The 16,183-nt window shown below is 35.5% G+C and overlaps 2 protein-coding genes across 2 annotated transcripts in view; one reads left to right on the top strand and one right to left on the bottom strand.

The window, feature by feature from the left end:
* Nucleotides 1-16,183, bottom strand: part of LOC135838809 (protein timeless homolog) — a 400,385-nt gene that overhangs the window by 57,656 nt on the left and 326,546 nt on the right. The gene's annotated exons all lie outside the window — the stretch shown is intronic.
* LOC135838812 (V-type proton ATPase 16 kDa proteolipid subunit c-like) lies at nt 10,529-11,647 on the top strand. The gene is made up of 3 exons (XM_065354585.1): nt 10,529-10,805; nt 11,099-11,288; nt 11,370-11,647. The coding sequence occupies exons 1-3, from the start codon at nt 10,733-10,735 to the stop codon at nt 11,575-11,577; spliced, it is 471 nt and encodes a 156-aa protein (XP_065210657.1). The 5' UTR covers nt 10,529-10,732; the 3' UTR covers nt 11,578-11,647.

Below are 16,183 nucleotides of genomic sequence, written 5' to 3'. Positions count from 1 at the left end.
TTTTGTAGGAATTTCAAGTTTCAAAAAATCTGCTGGAAGCTCCAGAACTGCTCAAAACGGTTTGAAACCGTTTCCAATCGATTTAGCAGGTTGAAAATAAGATATATCCCAAATTTCAGCTTTATAGGTCAATTTGGTGGAATTTTGATTTTTTTCTCTCATTAATTTTTGGCCTTGAAATTTGATTTTCAAAAATTCATCAAAAATCAAAAAATGCATGTTAGCACTTGAAATTTTGGTTCATATGACGGAGTGGAACGATTCTCTGAAAAAACTGACTCCGTCGTTCATTTTCCCAAAAAAGTTCTGTTTATTAATACCTAGTCGTATTTTAATACAATCATGCCTTAAATTTGAGGAAACTTTAAAGTTACCTTTGTTCATAGTTGAAATTTCCCTATGATCACTGCCCTGAGTCAGTACAGAAATACACTTCAGACATCGTGTAGAAGCATTATTTACTGAATGCGATGAATGGTAACAACTCATCGTACCTCGATTATTGCAATATAAGTAAATTAAGCAGCAAAAGCTACATATTTCAAAATGAAAAACGCAGTCACGTTGTTGGAATTTATTCGCACGAGAGTAATATAGGAACGATTGCGATTTTGATTGGAAGATTTTAAATGGTTGGATGTATCCTTTCGTATGTACTCGTACAGTACATTGCACGTCTGTGTACTCGTATGTTAGGTACGTATTGTACAATATGCATGCCTTTGGAATGATGTACTTTGTAGCATAATATAATGCATATGAACACGTTTGCATCGTAATCGTACGTACGTATTTTTAGCTTGTGTTTTTATAATACAGAGAAATTTTCCGTTTACCGGGGTCATTACTCCCTTACTATATGTTTTGGGTAAAAAGTACGCTAGATATATACGGGCCAAGAGGGGGGTGAAACGTTACCCTTTTGAAAATAAATTGCGTTTGGTGCGCCAGCATTGTGGAAACATAATTTCGTAAACACGCTGCCTTAGGATTTGTTATAGGATTGTTGCCGAGAATAGAAGAGAGACGGCAAAATGTTTTGTATAAAATAAACGATTTTCTACGAAATAGAGTTAATACAGTTTTTGCGAGCATTGTGTGATGATCCGTACTTGGTATTACATAGACGCGCTTTATACTACTACTCTACTCTACTCTACTGTACTACGTCTTCCCCTATCTTATTTTTGCTGCATTCGTAGTATACCATACGTGTATGTAGTCGTATGTTCTGCACCACGAAAGGCGGCCTCATTTTATACAAATAACGTCTAACAGTCGTATTTCACTTATCCTCAACTTCGTCCTCCCCTCTCAAGGAAAAGCTGCATTCTGTGTGAGTGTGTGGGTGAGAGAGAGAGATGCTTTTTCTTCTGGGTATATTTCTTTTTATCCGCGAATTTGTGCATTGCTCCGTACAAGACCGAGAGTTAGTCGAATCGACTGCCAGACAGAGAACGAATCACCTCATCGCGATTATACACATACTTACTCCTCGAGAATTGATTTATGATTATTTTTATGTATTTTAAGGATTACTCGCGTATATTTCGTTATGTCGGATGGGGTTTTGTGTTGGATACGAATAAGTACGTATTTTCGTATATTTGTAGTATTACGTATGTATTTGTCGAATTGTGCATTATGCAATATGAACGTCTTCTCTGACTCGCTGTGTACACCATAATAAAGGAGTCAGCAGTGCGCAAAATTATTCCCGGAAGTGCGATCGCAGCAGTTGAGGTATTTAATACGTTCGTACGAGTTTTTTCTTCCATATTTTCTCCCCGGAGCTGCGATGACATCGACGAAGTGCATCTCGTATTTGAGAGGATTTATCGTTGTTATTGCTAATGCGATAAAATATGTCTCACAGGAAAAGACGAGCGAAGTGAAGAGTAAGGTTGATGTATTGATGTAATACTACATATATGACTCTGCTTCATTTAATTTCAGCCTTGAGAATGTTTCCATGATGCAAAAATGTGAAATAGGTATTGATATGCCACATTTTTAGAGAGAGAAGTACCTATCAAGAAAGGAAGTTGAAATTTGAAATAAGCACGATCTATGAGAATATAATAAAACTATAGACCACTTGAATTTTTCAGTTTTTTTTTTTTTTTTTTTAGAAATTTTGGGGTTTTTTGTAGAGCCTAAGAAGTTTATCTTGAAAAACTAGGCTTAAAACTCTTTTGAAAATTCAATTTACCATAGATCATGCAAACTTTTCTTTTTTTTTCAAGGTAAAGGGGTTATTGAGGAACTTAAGGGTTGAAAAAAATAGTTGAGTGCTTCCAAAAGTGTAACAATAGGTTATCAGTGGTTAATCTATGGTATAACTACTGGTTTTATTAAAACTATTGGGATTTTTTCACATGGATGTTATTCATTGACTTTCCCGGTATGGACTGCTAGCAGGTGCTTAAGCCAATGGTCTTGAACATAGTTCATCAGCAGAGCTCGGATTTTTATGATTTGTCATATTTTCATTCTTTGCAGAAGATCGTGCATATCCTATGGATTTTTGTGAATCATACAATTCTGAGTAACATGAGCCCAACTTGTTAGAGCATATTTTGCATATTTTGGGTATAAATGCATATTTTAGACATTTTAAGCACATATTTGTCATATTTTGGCCATTTTGTCCATTTATCAGTCATATTTTGGAAATTTTGGCCAAAAAATCCATTTTTGGTAGTATTTTTTATTAAAAGTTGAAAAACATGAAAAAAATTGAAGAAACGATTTTTTTATATCAATTTACAGTTAACCTAAAATTGATTATTCAAAGTAAAATTGGAGACTTTAACATCCTTTTTTTGCGTTTCTCAATTTTCTAGCCTTCTCTTCACCTTTAAATTGAAAAATCCTTTCTATAGATACCCATATTGATGTTGCATAAAAGTGCATATTTTGATGAATAGGAACATATTTTGTCATAATTTGATCAAAATAAATGCATATTTTATGTGCATAAAATGATTTTTTATGCGCATAAAAATCTGAGCTCTATTCATCAGTTAGTCGAGATTATGCCCGAATCTGAAAAAAGTGCACAGTGACGTTACAGCTCCCTCTATCTGTTGAACCATACCACGGAGGTATACCGTCATAACAGAGCTGGCGCATGCGCAGATTGCAACCCTCGACTTCCCGCACAACAATTGTCGACGTCGACATTTACATCGACTACGTTTTTTTCCAACATATGATGGAAAAGTGATCAATTAATTATTTAGTAGGAATCTTCTGTCCATACAAAAGCCAGGTAAATGAAAATTTTTGAAATTTTCTCATTATTTCTGATACCTCGACATGCCAGATTGACATGAAGATGTAAAATTCGATGCTCGAAATTTACATATACAACTATGTCGACCAATTTTTCAGAATTAAAATTTCTGTTTTAGTGTTTAAAATTTTAGTAAACATTCAAAAATATGATCTTGTTCAATATGGAAAACAAATTTTTTAGGGAATTGATGAAATTATTCACTTTTCCGCAGTTTGGAGTTGTAGATGATATGATGTTGATATTGTGGATGTATTTGTTGATGTCGAATTTCACATCAACATTAACATCGACATGTTGACATGGAAATGGATTAGTTTAGTACTCGCAGATAAAGTATTGCACCATCTTTGATATAAGGGTTTTCTGTTGAAGTTCTTGATTATACAGACTTTTAGTCTGTACTTCTTTGGAAGTGGACTTTGCATCGATGCTGTTTTCAGCACTAGCAATAGCCACATCAGAGGAAATAATTTTTGGGGAAAAAAATGAAAAATTTTAAAACTCAAATTCTATAACTTAACGAAGCAGGAGGTCGACATAAATTTTGATGTGAATGTCGATCCATCCACATCCGTCACTTTTGGATGCCCCATGTCGATGTGAATTTCGACCCTGTGTGGAGCCAATTGTCGACACGAATGTAGATCAACATTAGTCGACAATTACATCGACAATTAGCTCGACACAGGATCGAAATTCACATCGACATGTGGCATCCAAAAGTGACGAATGTGGATGGGTCGACATTCACACTGAAATTAGCATGGTCATTGTTGTACGGGTTAATATGTTCAAGATGATGGCTGTACTGTACCATAAGCTTATGGGCCGCCAGTGGTCCATATTTGAAAAGGCAATGGTGTTTTTCCATCCTTCCATCTGTCCGCCTTTTCGTCTCGTCGTCTTTTCGTCTCTTCGTCTCGCCGTCTTTTCGTCTCGTCGTCTATTCGTCTCATCGTCTATTCGTCTTGTTGTCTTTTCATCTCGTCATCTTTTCGACTTTTCGTCTCGTCGTCTTTTCATCTCGTCGACTTTTGGTTTACTTGACTTTTGGTTTTGTCGTCTTTTCGTCTTGTCGTCTTTTCGTCTTTTTGATGTTAAATGGTCCAAGCAAAGCAAGGGCAAAAGCTCTAGAAAATTTACAATTCCAAAAAAAGGACGACTTCATGAAGAAATATATTTTTTCAATGTCAACATTACTGAAATATAATCAATACTTCTTTGAAATTCCAGGGCTCCTACCTTTTTCCCCAAAAAAGTGACTTCAGTAACCTAAAACGCTCTCAATAAAGTAACCAAAAAACTGACAAAACATATGTAACACGTTTTTAATGCAAAAAAAATTATCAAGAAAAACAGAACTTTTTGTTTTCAATTAAAATCTAAAAATGAAACTCTATAAAATCTTGTTTAATTTCAGCTAAAAGCAGGACCTTTTGGCAATTCCTTTTTACAATTTTTTCCAAATAAGTTGAACTACAATGTATTTGGCAACTTATTGATTGAAAAAAAAAGTGATTTTAATTTGTAATTTTAGACCAAAAATTGAGAATTTTTGTGATTTCTGGCAATGAATACGAGACTTGTGACAATTTCAGCAAAAGAAAAGGTTTTTTCTTTAGCAATTTCTGGTGAAAAAACGAGACACATTAGAACTATTATTGGAAAAGAGTGGGATTGTTCGGATGCAAAAAACAACACAATTCTTAGCATCTTTTTCACACCAAAAAAAAATAATAAAATTCTTGACAATTTAGGCTGAAAGCGAGACTTTTTGCTATTTTTGACAGAAAACGAGACTTGCGCAATAATTTCAGTAAATGGCTGATGATCTTAACCATTTTTATCAAAACAGCGAAACATTTTAGCGCTAAAGAGCGAGATTTTCTTATGAGAAATAGAAAAATCTGTTTGAAGTAACGTTTCACAAAATTTCCTGAATTTTGAGTAAAAAATGCTGTAAATTTCCAAAATTCCCGACTTTTCCAGACCGACCAAATTCCCTGACTTTTCCAAGTGTTCCAGGCTTGTGAACACTCTGATTTTCTCATTTTTATCTTACCTAAATTTGATTTTCAAAAATTCCCCAAAAATTGAAAAACGCTCTTTAGCACTTGAAATTTTGACTGATGATGAATTTTTGCACGATCCTTCGATCTAGCTTCGTCCAGTTCAGAAAATTTCATGTGAGTCCTATGTTTGAAAGCAAAATCTGCGATTCCAACGGGCCTGCCAATCAAAATGGCTACCATTTTGTTCGTGGGGTCAATTTTTTTTGGAATATTTGATCTAAAATGTTCCTTAAGATGTCCACTTTAATAAAAAGAGTCATCTCAGATGATTGGGGGGGGGGGTGCAATAATTATTCCTATTGTAATATGCCGGACTATTCGTTTTTTCTCGGTTATTTATGAGTAACTAATTGTCGTGTGATTGCATTAAGTCTAACAAATTTTTATAGTTTCGGATTTGCAAGTTTTTCCTTCATCTTCACATAGTATCCCCCTCCTCCCACCTCACTCATACCCTAAATCAAAAATTCTCTATTTACGCGCAAGTTGTTTTTCCTCGACGACTAAGTAAGCCAGCAGTAACAGCACCGACGGCGTTAATTTTTTTATTTTTACTCCAGCAACAGCGAAATAAACAGTATACGAAGTAGGGAAAAAGTGAATCGAAAAGTCGAGGCATAATTTTATTTGCGCCCGAAAGTTTATTTAAATTTATATTCTCAGTAGGAATGACTCGGCGAGCTGTAGTGTTGCTACTACACTCGTACCAACGAGAACGATGAAGGCGCGAAAGCCAACGATAGGAGGAATTTGTAATACGATGGCAAGGGTTTTGAGAAATTTGCTGCGAAGATTTGTTCGCCAGCAAAGACGGCGCAAAAGTAACAACAAGGCAAGTTTTCGATAATCGAATTCAATGAAGCACGAAGTTTGGCGCGGTTTTACTCCGCAGGGAAAATGTTATTAAAATTTTAAATGTATAAAATCATATTGGCGTACCAAAAATAACGATGGCGCGCCGCCTTCGTCATCCCCATCCCCCTACCACGTCTCGCCTAATAACTTGGCGAATTTATATATTTAATGGTTTTAAATTGTACCATCGAGTCGGTATATATGTGATAATCGAGTTTTGGGAGTATTTTTTGGTACATAAATCTAATAACGTTGCACGCTACGATGCACTTATAATAATGTAATATTTGTCTCGCTCGAGGCATCGTAGATGGGTTTCATTTGGCCTCCGCCGCCATAATTTATATGTACTACGAAAGCTGAGCCGGACCAGCGGCGTAATGCAGTAGCCGGAAGAGAGGGCTAAATCGCCACCGTATGAATAGACTTGCACACAATTCCGGGATCAATTTTCTCGTTAATTCTTTCCGTTTGTATTCGTTGCAATTTACCGTTTGAGAAATGACTATTTCCGCGTATCAGAGTAAAGTCGGAGTCGCTGGTGCGGCGAGTTTAGTGGGCACGAAATGTTACTTTGACGGAGATAAAATACTTAACCGACGCTCGCCTATAAACTATATGGGAATGCGAAACGTTCCGGCGGTACCTTGCAATTACTCCTCGTGTCGAGAATTAATGTTACTTTTTAAACGTGGTTTGGACCCGCGATATCCTCCTGAGATAACCATCTCTGCAGCAGTGTGTAATCGAAGCGAATACGAATGCCTGTGCTTCGTGTGTGTGTATGTCTATGTGCCTCATTCTGTCGTGTTGTAGGATTTCTAGTATGGTTTATTCGTAGGTAGAGAGAGATGGTGGGATGGACGGAGGGAAGGTAAGTGAGCGTGAGCCAAGGTGCAAACGAATTAAAAGGGCCCCCATAAATTCAATCACATTTTTCTGGATTTCAAAAGAGTACGAATTGGACTGAACATTGGGGTGTACCTTATTTTGCAAAGTTGGAATTTTCCACCTCCCACCCCGCAAAGTTGTTACCACGGATGAGAAAATAATTCCCTATTTTTTATTTTTTCTCTATCTACAAAATGGAGCTACATTAGCCCTATTCAAGTTCAAAAAAATGGCCCTTCAAACCACATTGGTCCCCTAGTAAGGAGCTTTTCAAAGTTGAAAAAAAAAATGAGAATAAATCAAAATCAGGGGAAAATTTTTGAAAAAAAGTGTCATGCGACTTATCAAAATGAGTTAAAATTTTTCAAAAAAATCAAATATTTCGACAAAAATATTTTCTGAACATTTTTGGAGAATTTTGAGGCTAACATCGAATCATAATTTTCGTGATTTACTCAAAATAGGAGAGGCAACCCTCAATTCATTGTTATGGGCCAAAATTTCTCATAAAATCGAAGAATTTGAATGGGCAGGTACCTTACTCTACTTGATGTACGTCAGCTATAGTTGAGTATTACTCCAGTCGCCAAATCGTAGTGTTTTCACAGTAGGTATGCACAGTGTTGACGTGATAGCTGATAAATAATTCTGACGTAGAAAACCTATTATACGTATTTTGGACATTGTACTGATCGACTTATAGATATGTATGTAAAATGTTGACAAATTCACATTTTCGTTGCATATCACTAAAATGATTTTCTGGTTGGTATGCAAATAAAAAACAATAAAATTATACTTATTCGTATTTAGAAAATGGGATACAGTATTCGTGGAATATTTCACTGATAATTTTTTCAGTAGGAAGTGAGAAAGATAATAAGGCAATAAGACTTATTGCCTTATTATCTTTCTCAGTAGATATTATGTACATAGATATTGTAATCTCTCAATCAGTTCATGATTTTATTTGGCTCTTTAAAAAAATTTGCAAAATATGAAAAATTACTTCAATGAACTATTTGTAGAACTGGAATCTCTTCAAATCGTCCTAACGACATCTAACAAGGGAACTACCTGAACCGGCAGAAACGAAAATGAACGAATCAAAGCTAGATTGAAAGGGGACTACCTCAGGACCCCAAATCCAAAATTTCAAGTGCTGAAGTTGATTTCTCGATTTTTGGTGAATTTTTGAAAATTGAAAAATCCAAAAATTTATCAATTAAACCAAAAATAGAAAATAGTGATGAAAATTGAAATTTTCTCGGGAAGTAGTTCAGATGACGTCCCTAACTCATTTACAACTATCGAAATTCGCAAAACCTCAATTCGAGTCATTCTGGAGCCTCCAGCGATTTTTTATCATTTCTCCAGAAACTTGAAATAGCTCTGGAAGGGCTAAAAATCAACTTCAGCACAAATCACTTCATTTGGGCCTATGTGGGTTGCCTTTAACCAATTTTTGGGGTTGTCGCGAAAATCGGCGTCTGCCAGTTCAGATGTGTATTTTTGCCCATTGGAAAAAATGCCAAAATTTGAAAATGTTAAATATTCCATCTTTTGCGATGCTACCTATCCGAAATCGAGCTTCGACCTATTTTTGACGTTCCGAATAGGTAAAACCCCCATTTCGACCATTCTGGAGCCTCCAGCGATTTTTTATCATTTCTCCAGAGACGTGGAAATAGCTCTGGAAGGCTAAAAATCAACTTCAGCACAAATAACTTTATTTGAGGCCTATGTGGGTTGCCTTTAACCAATTTTTGGGGTTGTCGCGAAAATCGACATCTGCCAGTTCAGATGTGTATTTTGTCCATTGACTTGCGCAATGAATAAACAGCAAAATTTGAAAATGTTTAATTGTTCAATATTCCATCTATTGTGATGCTACCTATCCTGATTCAAGCTCCAACATGTGGTTTTTTCCAAAGAAAGTACATGTGTGCCTGCTTGGTACTGCACAAGTGCAAGTCAATGGGCAAAATACACATCTGAACCGGCAGACCCCGATTTTCACGACAACTCCAAAAAACGGTTGAAGGCAACCCACATAGGCCCCAAATAAAGTGATTTATGCTGAAGTTGATTTTTAGCCCTTCCAGAGCTATTTCAAGTTTCTGGAGGAATGATAAAAAATCGCTGGAGGCTCCAGAATGGTCGAAATGGGGGTTTTACCTATTCGGAACGTCAAAAATAGGTCGAAGCTCGATTTCGGATAGGTAGCATCGCAAAAGATGGAATATTTAACATTTTCAAATTTTGGCATTTTTTCCAATGGGCAAAAATACACATCTGAACTGGCAGACGCCGATTTTCGCGACAACCTCAAAAATTGGTTAAAGGCAACCCACATAGGCCCCAAATGAAGTGAATTGTGCTGAAGTTGATTTTTAGCCCTTCCAGAGCTATTTCAAGTTTCTGGAGAAATGATAAAAAATCGCTGGAGGCTCCAGAATGACTCGAATTGAGGTTTTGCGAATTTCGATAGTTGTAAATGAGTTAGGGACGCCATCTGAACTACTTCCCGAGAAAATTTCAATTTTCATCACTATTTTCTATTTTTGGTTTAATTGATAATTTTTTGGATTTTTCAATTTTCAAAAATTCACCAAAAATTGAAATCAACTTCAGCACTTGAAATTTTGGATTTGGGGTCCTGAGGTAGTCCCCTTTCAATCTAGCTTTGATTCGTTCATTTTCGTTTCTGCCGGTTCAGGTATGTTCCCTTGTAAGTCAACTTTTGTACTAGTTATTAGTTGTCTCAAAAAATATAATTAATACATAATTATAATTTGATACTTTTGATTGGAATATCGATGATGAAAAGGGTCGAAGAGAGGAATTTGCCCCCGAGAGCTTTCGGGCGGATATTTGCATGGAAGGTGGTAATAACATCGAGAAACTTCCATATTATGTGGACAGTTTCAACTTCCCCCTCTGTTTTTATAATATCCCTCCATTTTCTAGAATTATCATTTAAAAAATTTCTCAGTCCTATGAGAGCTGATTCGTAAACATAGGAGAAAAAAATGATACCAGTTCATAGTACTTTACCATTTTTTACTTTACTTATATGTACTTGAGAGGACCAGAATTAATCAGGCACTCGGTATATGGCACACATTTATCCAACTATTCAACTACTGGCGTTGAATTATTCGTAATCTTTGAGTATCCAGGGTCATGCTCGTAACCCCCCCCCCCCCCCCCCGGAGACACACACATATTAAACTAAAACGACGAAAACGACCCGATGAAAACAACATTCCTACAAATAATAAACAAGACGAGCAGTGACACTAATATTTTGAATAAATACAATAATAATACATATTGTATTTATACTCAAAGGTCACAATATTGCTTATCTTTTGTGTCGTTGTTTCAACTTCGACTAATACATAGTGAATCATTGAGCGTTTTATTGAATTGCGAGTTGAACAAATGAAGAGAGTACTTCGAAGTCACAGTATTAGTTACCTACCTACCTACCTACGCGATCGTGAAATGCTATTAATTAAGTAGTAGTGAAAATTGATTAATATTTGTAACATAATTGTTTTTTAGTTATTTTTATTCTATTTCATTCGATTATTTCAATAATTTCGCGATGGCTGCAGAGAATCCGATGTATACGCCGTTTTTCGGTATAATGGGCTCGTCTTCTGCGATAATATTGAGTGGTAAGTATTTCGTCTAAATTAATGGAATAATTAAATTATTGCGCTTATTTCGCATGCACTTTTGTAAGCGTCTAGAAAGTGTTTTAGCCTCTGTATTAATAATAAAAAGAAATAAAATTTGAAATGGTTCATAATCTTCATAACGTGGTGAAAACATGACGTCGCCTAATTACTTACCACACCCCAAATGGCGAATTGACGGATTTGTAAATTTATTATTCGCCTCAGTTCCAAAACTGATTTTTGTTCTACTCGTACGAGACAATATTTGAGTGATATTTTGTAATTTTTAGCATTGGGAGCGGCTTATGGAACAGCGAAATCTGGCACTGGTATCGCAGCCATGTCGGTGATGAGGCCAGAATTGATCATGAAGTCGATTATTCCTGTCATTATGGCTGGTATTATTGCCATTTACGGATTGATTGTAGCAATTCTGATTCTCAATGACATCCATGGTCCAGAAAAATACAGTTTATACAGGTACGATTATAAAACATAGGTGTTGTCGTATTTGACCTTCAGTCATATGCACTTCGACTAACAAGATGTTTGTTTTTCCAGGGGTTTTCTGCATTTAGGTTCGGGACTATCTGTCGGTTTTAGCGGTCTAGCTGCCGGTTTTGCTATCGGTATCGTTGGTGATGCTGGTGTCAGAGGTACCGCCCAACAACCTAGACTTTACGTAGGAATGATTTTGATTTTGATTTTCGCCGAAGTCTTAGGTCTGTATGGATTGATCGTCGCCATTTATACACTCATGCGATCGTGAAGAATTTAATATGTTCGATTTAGAGTTGCACTCGTGTAAATTTATTATTAATATTATGTTCATCCGTTGATTTCTTTTTTGTTGTTGTTAATTTTAAGGGCCCCTCAATGAATAGGTCTACTTTCTATTAGACGTTATAAACTTATCCTGTAAGTAAAGTAAATAAGATTAAGTTTTGAAAATTCTCCCCATTTTTTTTCCGTACCGGATCATGTCCATTTTTCTCACTAATGCCTTCAAGTCGAGCTGACTATGTATTATTGCTGCTGAGAAAAAAGCAGAGTTTCGAACAGATTACTCCTCCATTTGTCTGTCCATTTCCAAAAATAGTTTATTTTGCACTTCAGCTTCGACCTGCTTACCATTTGATCTTTTTAATGTAGATATATCAAATAACATTCTGCCTGTAGAAAATTTGATATCAGCAAGGAGTTGTCGTATTCATTTGTAATATCTACGTATGAATAATTTTAACAATTTGCTTTTTTATGTTTACAATTTCATTGTGCACTCGAATACGTCGAGTGAAACAAGCATACTTGAATGCTGAATACGTATCAAATTGATGAATTTGAACTAATCGAGTATATTCGTGTATTTGCAACGTAAATACACGAATATCCTAGTTTAATTCACTTTTATTAATGTGATGAATATTTATACGAAAGTAGTCCTATTTACACACTTGACGATTTGAATCGCTCAATGGTTTTGTAAACATAAGAAAGAAATTGTTGAAAATATTACGTACTAAAATCAGTCTCCTAAATGCCAAGGTAGGCCTACCTATACGTATAATTTACACAGTCTTGTTAGTTTATTTGGTATTATGCATTAAACAGATCACTTGGCTTGTTTGAGTGAAGCCGAGGGGTAAAGATAACCCTGCAATAGAAAATATGATAGGTATAAGTGATGTCAATTAAGTAGGTATTTGAGAGATCGATTGCTTTGTATCTGTTGACCGGTTGCAGATACTTTGTGATTGTTCTTAGGTATTGCATGTTTACCTCAGAAAAATATTGCAGCCAAATTGTTTCTTTACTTATGAATGATATTCACAACTTAGCCAATACTTCAGATGAATTGCCTGTACGAAAAAAAGATTAAAAACCATATTTTCACATGACTGTCAATTTTCATTAATGAAATTAGTAATCCTATTTTTGTATATATGTACATGATTTTCGGGTGCATTTTCAGCATCATTTTTGAATTGGAGGCAAACTAGTATTGACCTTTACATATTTTGCTTACTTCAAATGATAAGCACGTCTGAAAACCCCAAAAATCAAAGCTTACAAAAATTTTTCAACTTATTGTGAGGTTTTAGAGGATAAGGTCACATCGAGAAACTAAACCGCAGGTTCGAAATCAGTGGCACAGAAAATCCAAAACTTTATTAGTCAGATCCTGTGATTTGGCTCAATTTTTTTTACGAGTTCACTTTGATTGTCTAGAAGCTCGAATTGAATTTCAACTTTTAAAATAAAAGTTGAATTATTTTCATAGGTAATAAAAAGAGACATTAAAAGCTATAGTCCGGCATATGACAATAGGAGTAATTGCACCCCCCCCCCGCCGATCCTCCGAGACAACATTTTTCTTAAAGAGGACATCCTAAGGAACATTTTAATGCAAAGTTGCCAGAAAAAAAATTGGCCTTACTTACAAAATGGCGGCCATTTTGATTGACAGGTCAGCCGAAATCGCAGATTTTGCGTTATAACATAGAACTTACACAAACTTTTTCAAACTTTACAAAGGTAGATCGAAAGATCATACTAAAATTCATCACCTGTCAAAATTTCAAGTGCTAAAGTGCGTTTTTCGATTTTTGGTGAATTTTTGAAAATCGAATTTAGGCCAAAAATGAGGGAAAAAATCAAAATTTTACCAAATTGACCAAGAAAGCTGAAATTTGGGATATACCCTATTTTCGACATGCCAAATCGATTGGAAACGGTTACAACTCGTTTTGAGCAGTTCTGGAGCCTCCAGCAGATTTTTGAAACTCGAAATTCCCACAAAATTCCATCAAATTGGAGTTGTAAAGCTAAAATTCATTCTAAAAACTAGTTTCAATACGCTACGAAGTACTGCAGGTGAATTTCAAGTTGTTTTGGAGCCTCCAGCGACTTTTTGAAAATTCCTAAAGCCTCTAGGAGATTTTTGAAACTTTAAATTTTCACAAAATTTCATCAAATGGAGATGGAAAGCTGAAATTTACTCCACACTCCAATTTTAACACCCTCTGAAGACGACTTCAGGTGGGTTCAAGTCATTTTAGGGCCTCCAGCGACTTTTTTGAAAATTACTGGAGCCTCCAGTAGATTTTTGAAACTTAAAATTTCCCCAAAATGTTATCAAACCAAGATGGAGAGTCGAAATTCGTTCTGCACACTAATTTCAATACACTACGAAGTTGACTGCTGGTGAATTTCAAGTCTTTTTGGAGCCTCCAGCAACTTTTTGAAAGGTTGTATGACGTTTTTTTGGAAAATTGAAATTTCCTAAAAGTTGCTGGAAGCTTCAAAACCATTTGAAACCACCATGTAGTCTGCGAAGTAAATTTCAGCTTGCCAACTCCATTTGATAAATTAATGTTGGAGAAATTTCAAGTTTCAAAAATCTACTGGAGCCTCCAGTAATTTTCAAAAAAGTCGCTGGAGGCCCTAAAATGACTTGAACCTACCTGAAGTCGTCTTCAGAGGTTGTTAAAATTGAAGTGTGGAGTAAATTTCAACTTTCCATCTGCATTTTTGATGAAATTTTGTGAAAATTTAAAGTTCCAAAAATCTGCTGGAGGCTCCAGTAATTTTCAAAAAAGTCGCTGAAGGCCCTAAAATGACTTGAACCCACCTGAATTCGTCTTCGGAGGGTGTTAAAATTGGAGTGTAGAGTAAATTTCAGCTTTCCATCTTCATTTGATGAAATTTTGTGAAAATTTAAAGTTTCAAAAATCTCCTGGAGGCTTCAGGAATTTTCAAAAAGTCGCTGGAGGCTCCAAAACAACTTGAAATTCACCTGCAGTACTTCGTAGCGTATTGAAACTAGTTTTTAGAATGAATTTTAGCTTTACAACTCCAATTTGATGGAATTTTGTGGAAATTTCGAGTTTCAAAAATCTGCTGGAGGCTCCAGAACTGCTCAAAACGGGTTGAAACCGTTTCCAATCGATTTGGCATGTCGAAAATAGGGTATATCCCAAATTTCAGCTTTCTTGGTCAATTTGGTAAAATTTTGATTTTTTCCCTCATTTTTGGCCTAAATTCGATTTTCAAAAATTCACCAAAAATCGAAAAACGCACTTTAGCACTTGAAATTTTGACAGGTGATGAATTTTAGCATGATCTTTCGATCTATCTTTGTAAAGTTTGAAAAAGTTTGTGTAAGTCCTATGTTATAACGCAAAATCTGCGATTTCGGCTGACCTGTCAATCAAAATGGCCGCCATTTTGCAAATAAGGCCAACTTTTTTTTGGCAACTTTGCATTAAAATTTTCCTTAGGATGTCCCCTTTAAGAAAAATGTTGTCCCGGAGGATCGGCGGGGGGGGGGGTGCAATTACTCCTATTGTCATATGCCGGACTACTATACCTGTTTAAAATGCAAAGAAAAATAAATAAATGAATAAAAAATACAGCGAAGGCACCTTTTTATTTTCTTTGCAATGAACTAATTTTAAAAATGGAATTTCAACACACCTGAGAAAGAACGTGAACTGTCCATTTTGATCCAAATTCAAAAAAAAAAAAAGTATTAATACCTAACGTGGGATATTGACGGTTATTGACCAAAAGGCCTGAGTTGGTGAATTCAATTGACTTGGCTTTTTTCATCCGACTCTTCTTAACCCCTTTTCTCCACGCCCGTGCTGCCAAACATGCTAAAAGTATCATAGGATTAAGAGTATCTTGTGAAGGTGCCAAATTTGCGACCTTTAATGACCGTTCAAGAATCAAAAATTTGAAAAAAAAAAAAAAAATAGGAAAACTATGAAATTATGATTCGAGTCTTCTGGATTGAAATATTCATTTTTTTAGATATAGTACTCGTAATTTCTCAATATTCTCCTTCCATTCAGCGTGAGTTTGAGCGAAACGACTTGTTTTGAAAAATTCTGGAACCTTCAGCACTTTAATTTCCTCCAGCATTTTCAAATTGGATCATTCTTTTTGGATTAATTTAAAATCTTTCAATTGGAAAATTTTTTCCCAAACGTTCCCAAAATTTGAACAATTTTCTTTTAAGGAGTTCTCAAAGTCATAAAATTGATTTGTTTTTAAACGCTGTGACATAAATTGAGTTGTAATGCGATAAAAATGTGGTCTAATTTATCGCCCGGATGTCTTCGTTGCTCGTTTTTTGACCACTTCAAAAATTTCTCTCATTCGAGATCCAGTGACTGTAACAATGTTTTAGGAAAAGAGCATCGGAAAAGAATAATTGGGACCTTTTTTTACTCGTCTCGCGTCGAGTCGTTTTAATTAATTATCTCGACGTCGTTGTTGGCGATGCTGAGAATTTCACTCGATAAATTTCCTCCTAAGTACTTCGGATTGATGTCGCGTATTTATTACAGATTATTACGCGATGGCAGAAT

The sequence above is a fragment of the Planococcus citri genome, chromosome 3 (assembly GCF_950023065.1).
Source record: "Planococcus citri chromosome 3, ihPlaCitr1.1, whole genome shotgun sequence".
Taxonomy (NCBI): Eukaryota; Metazoa; Arthropoda; class Insecta; order Hemiptera; family Pseudococcidae; genus Planococcus; species Planococcus citri.
Note: the sequence above shows the minus strand (reverse complement) of the source record. Positions and strands in the feature narration are given on the sequence as shown.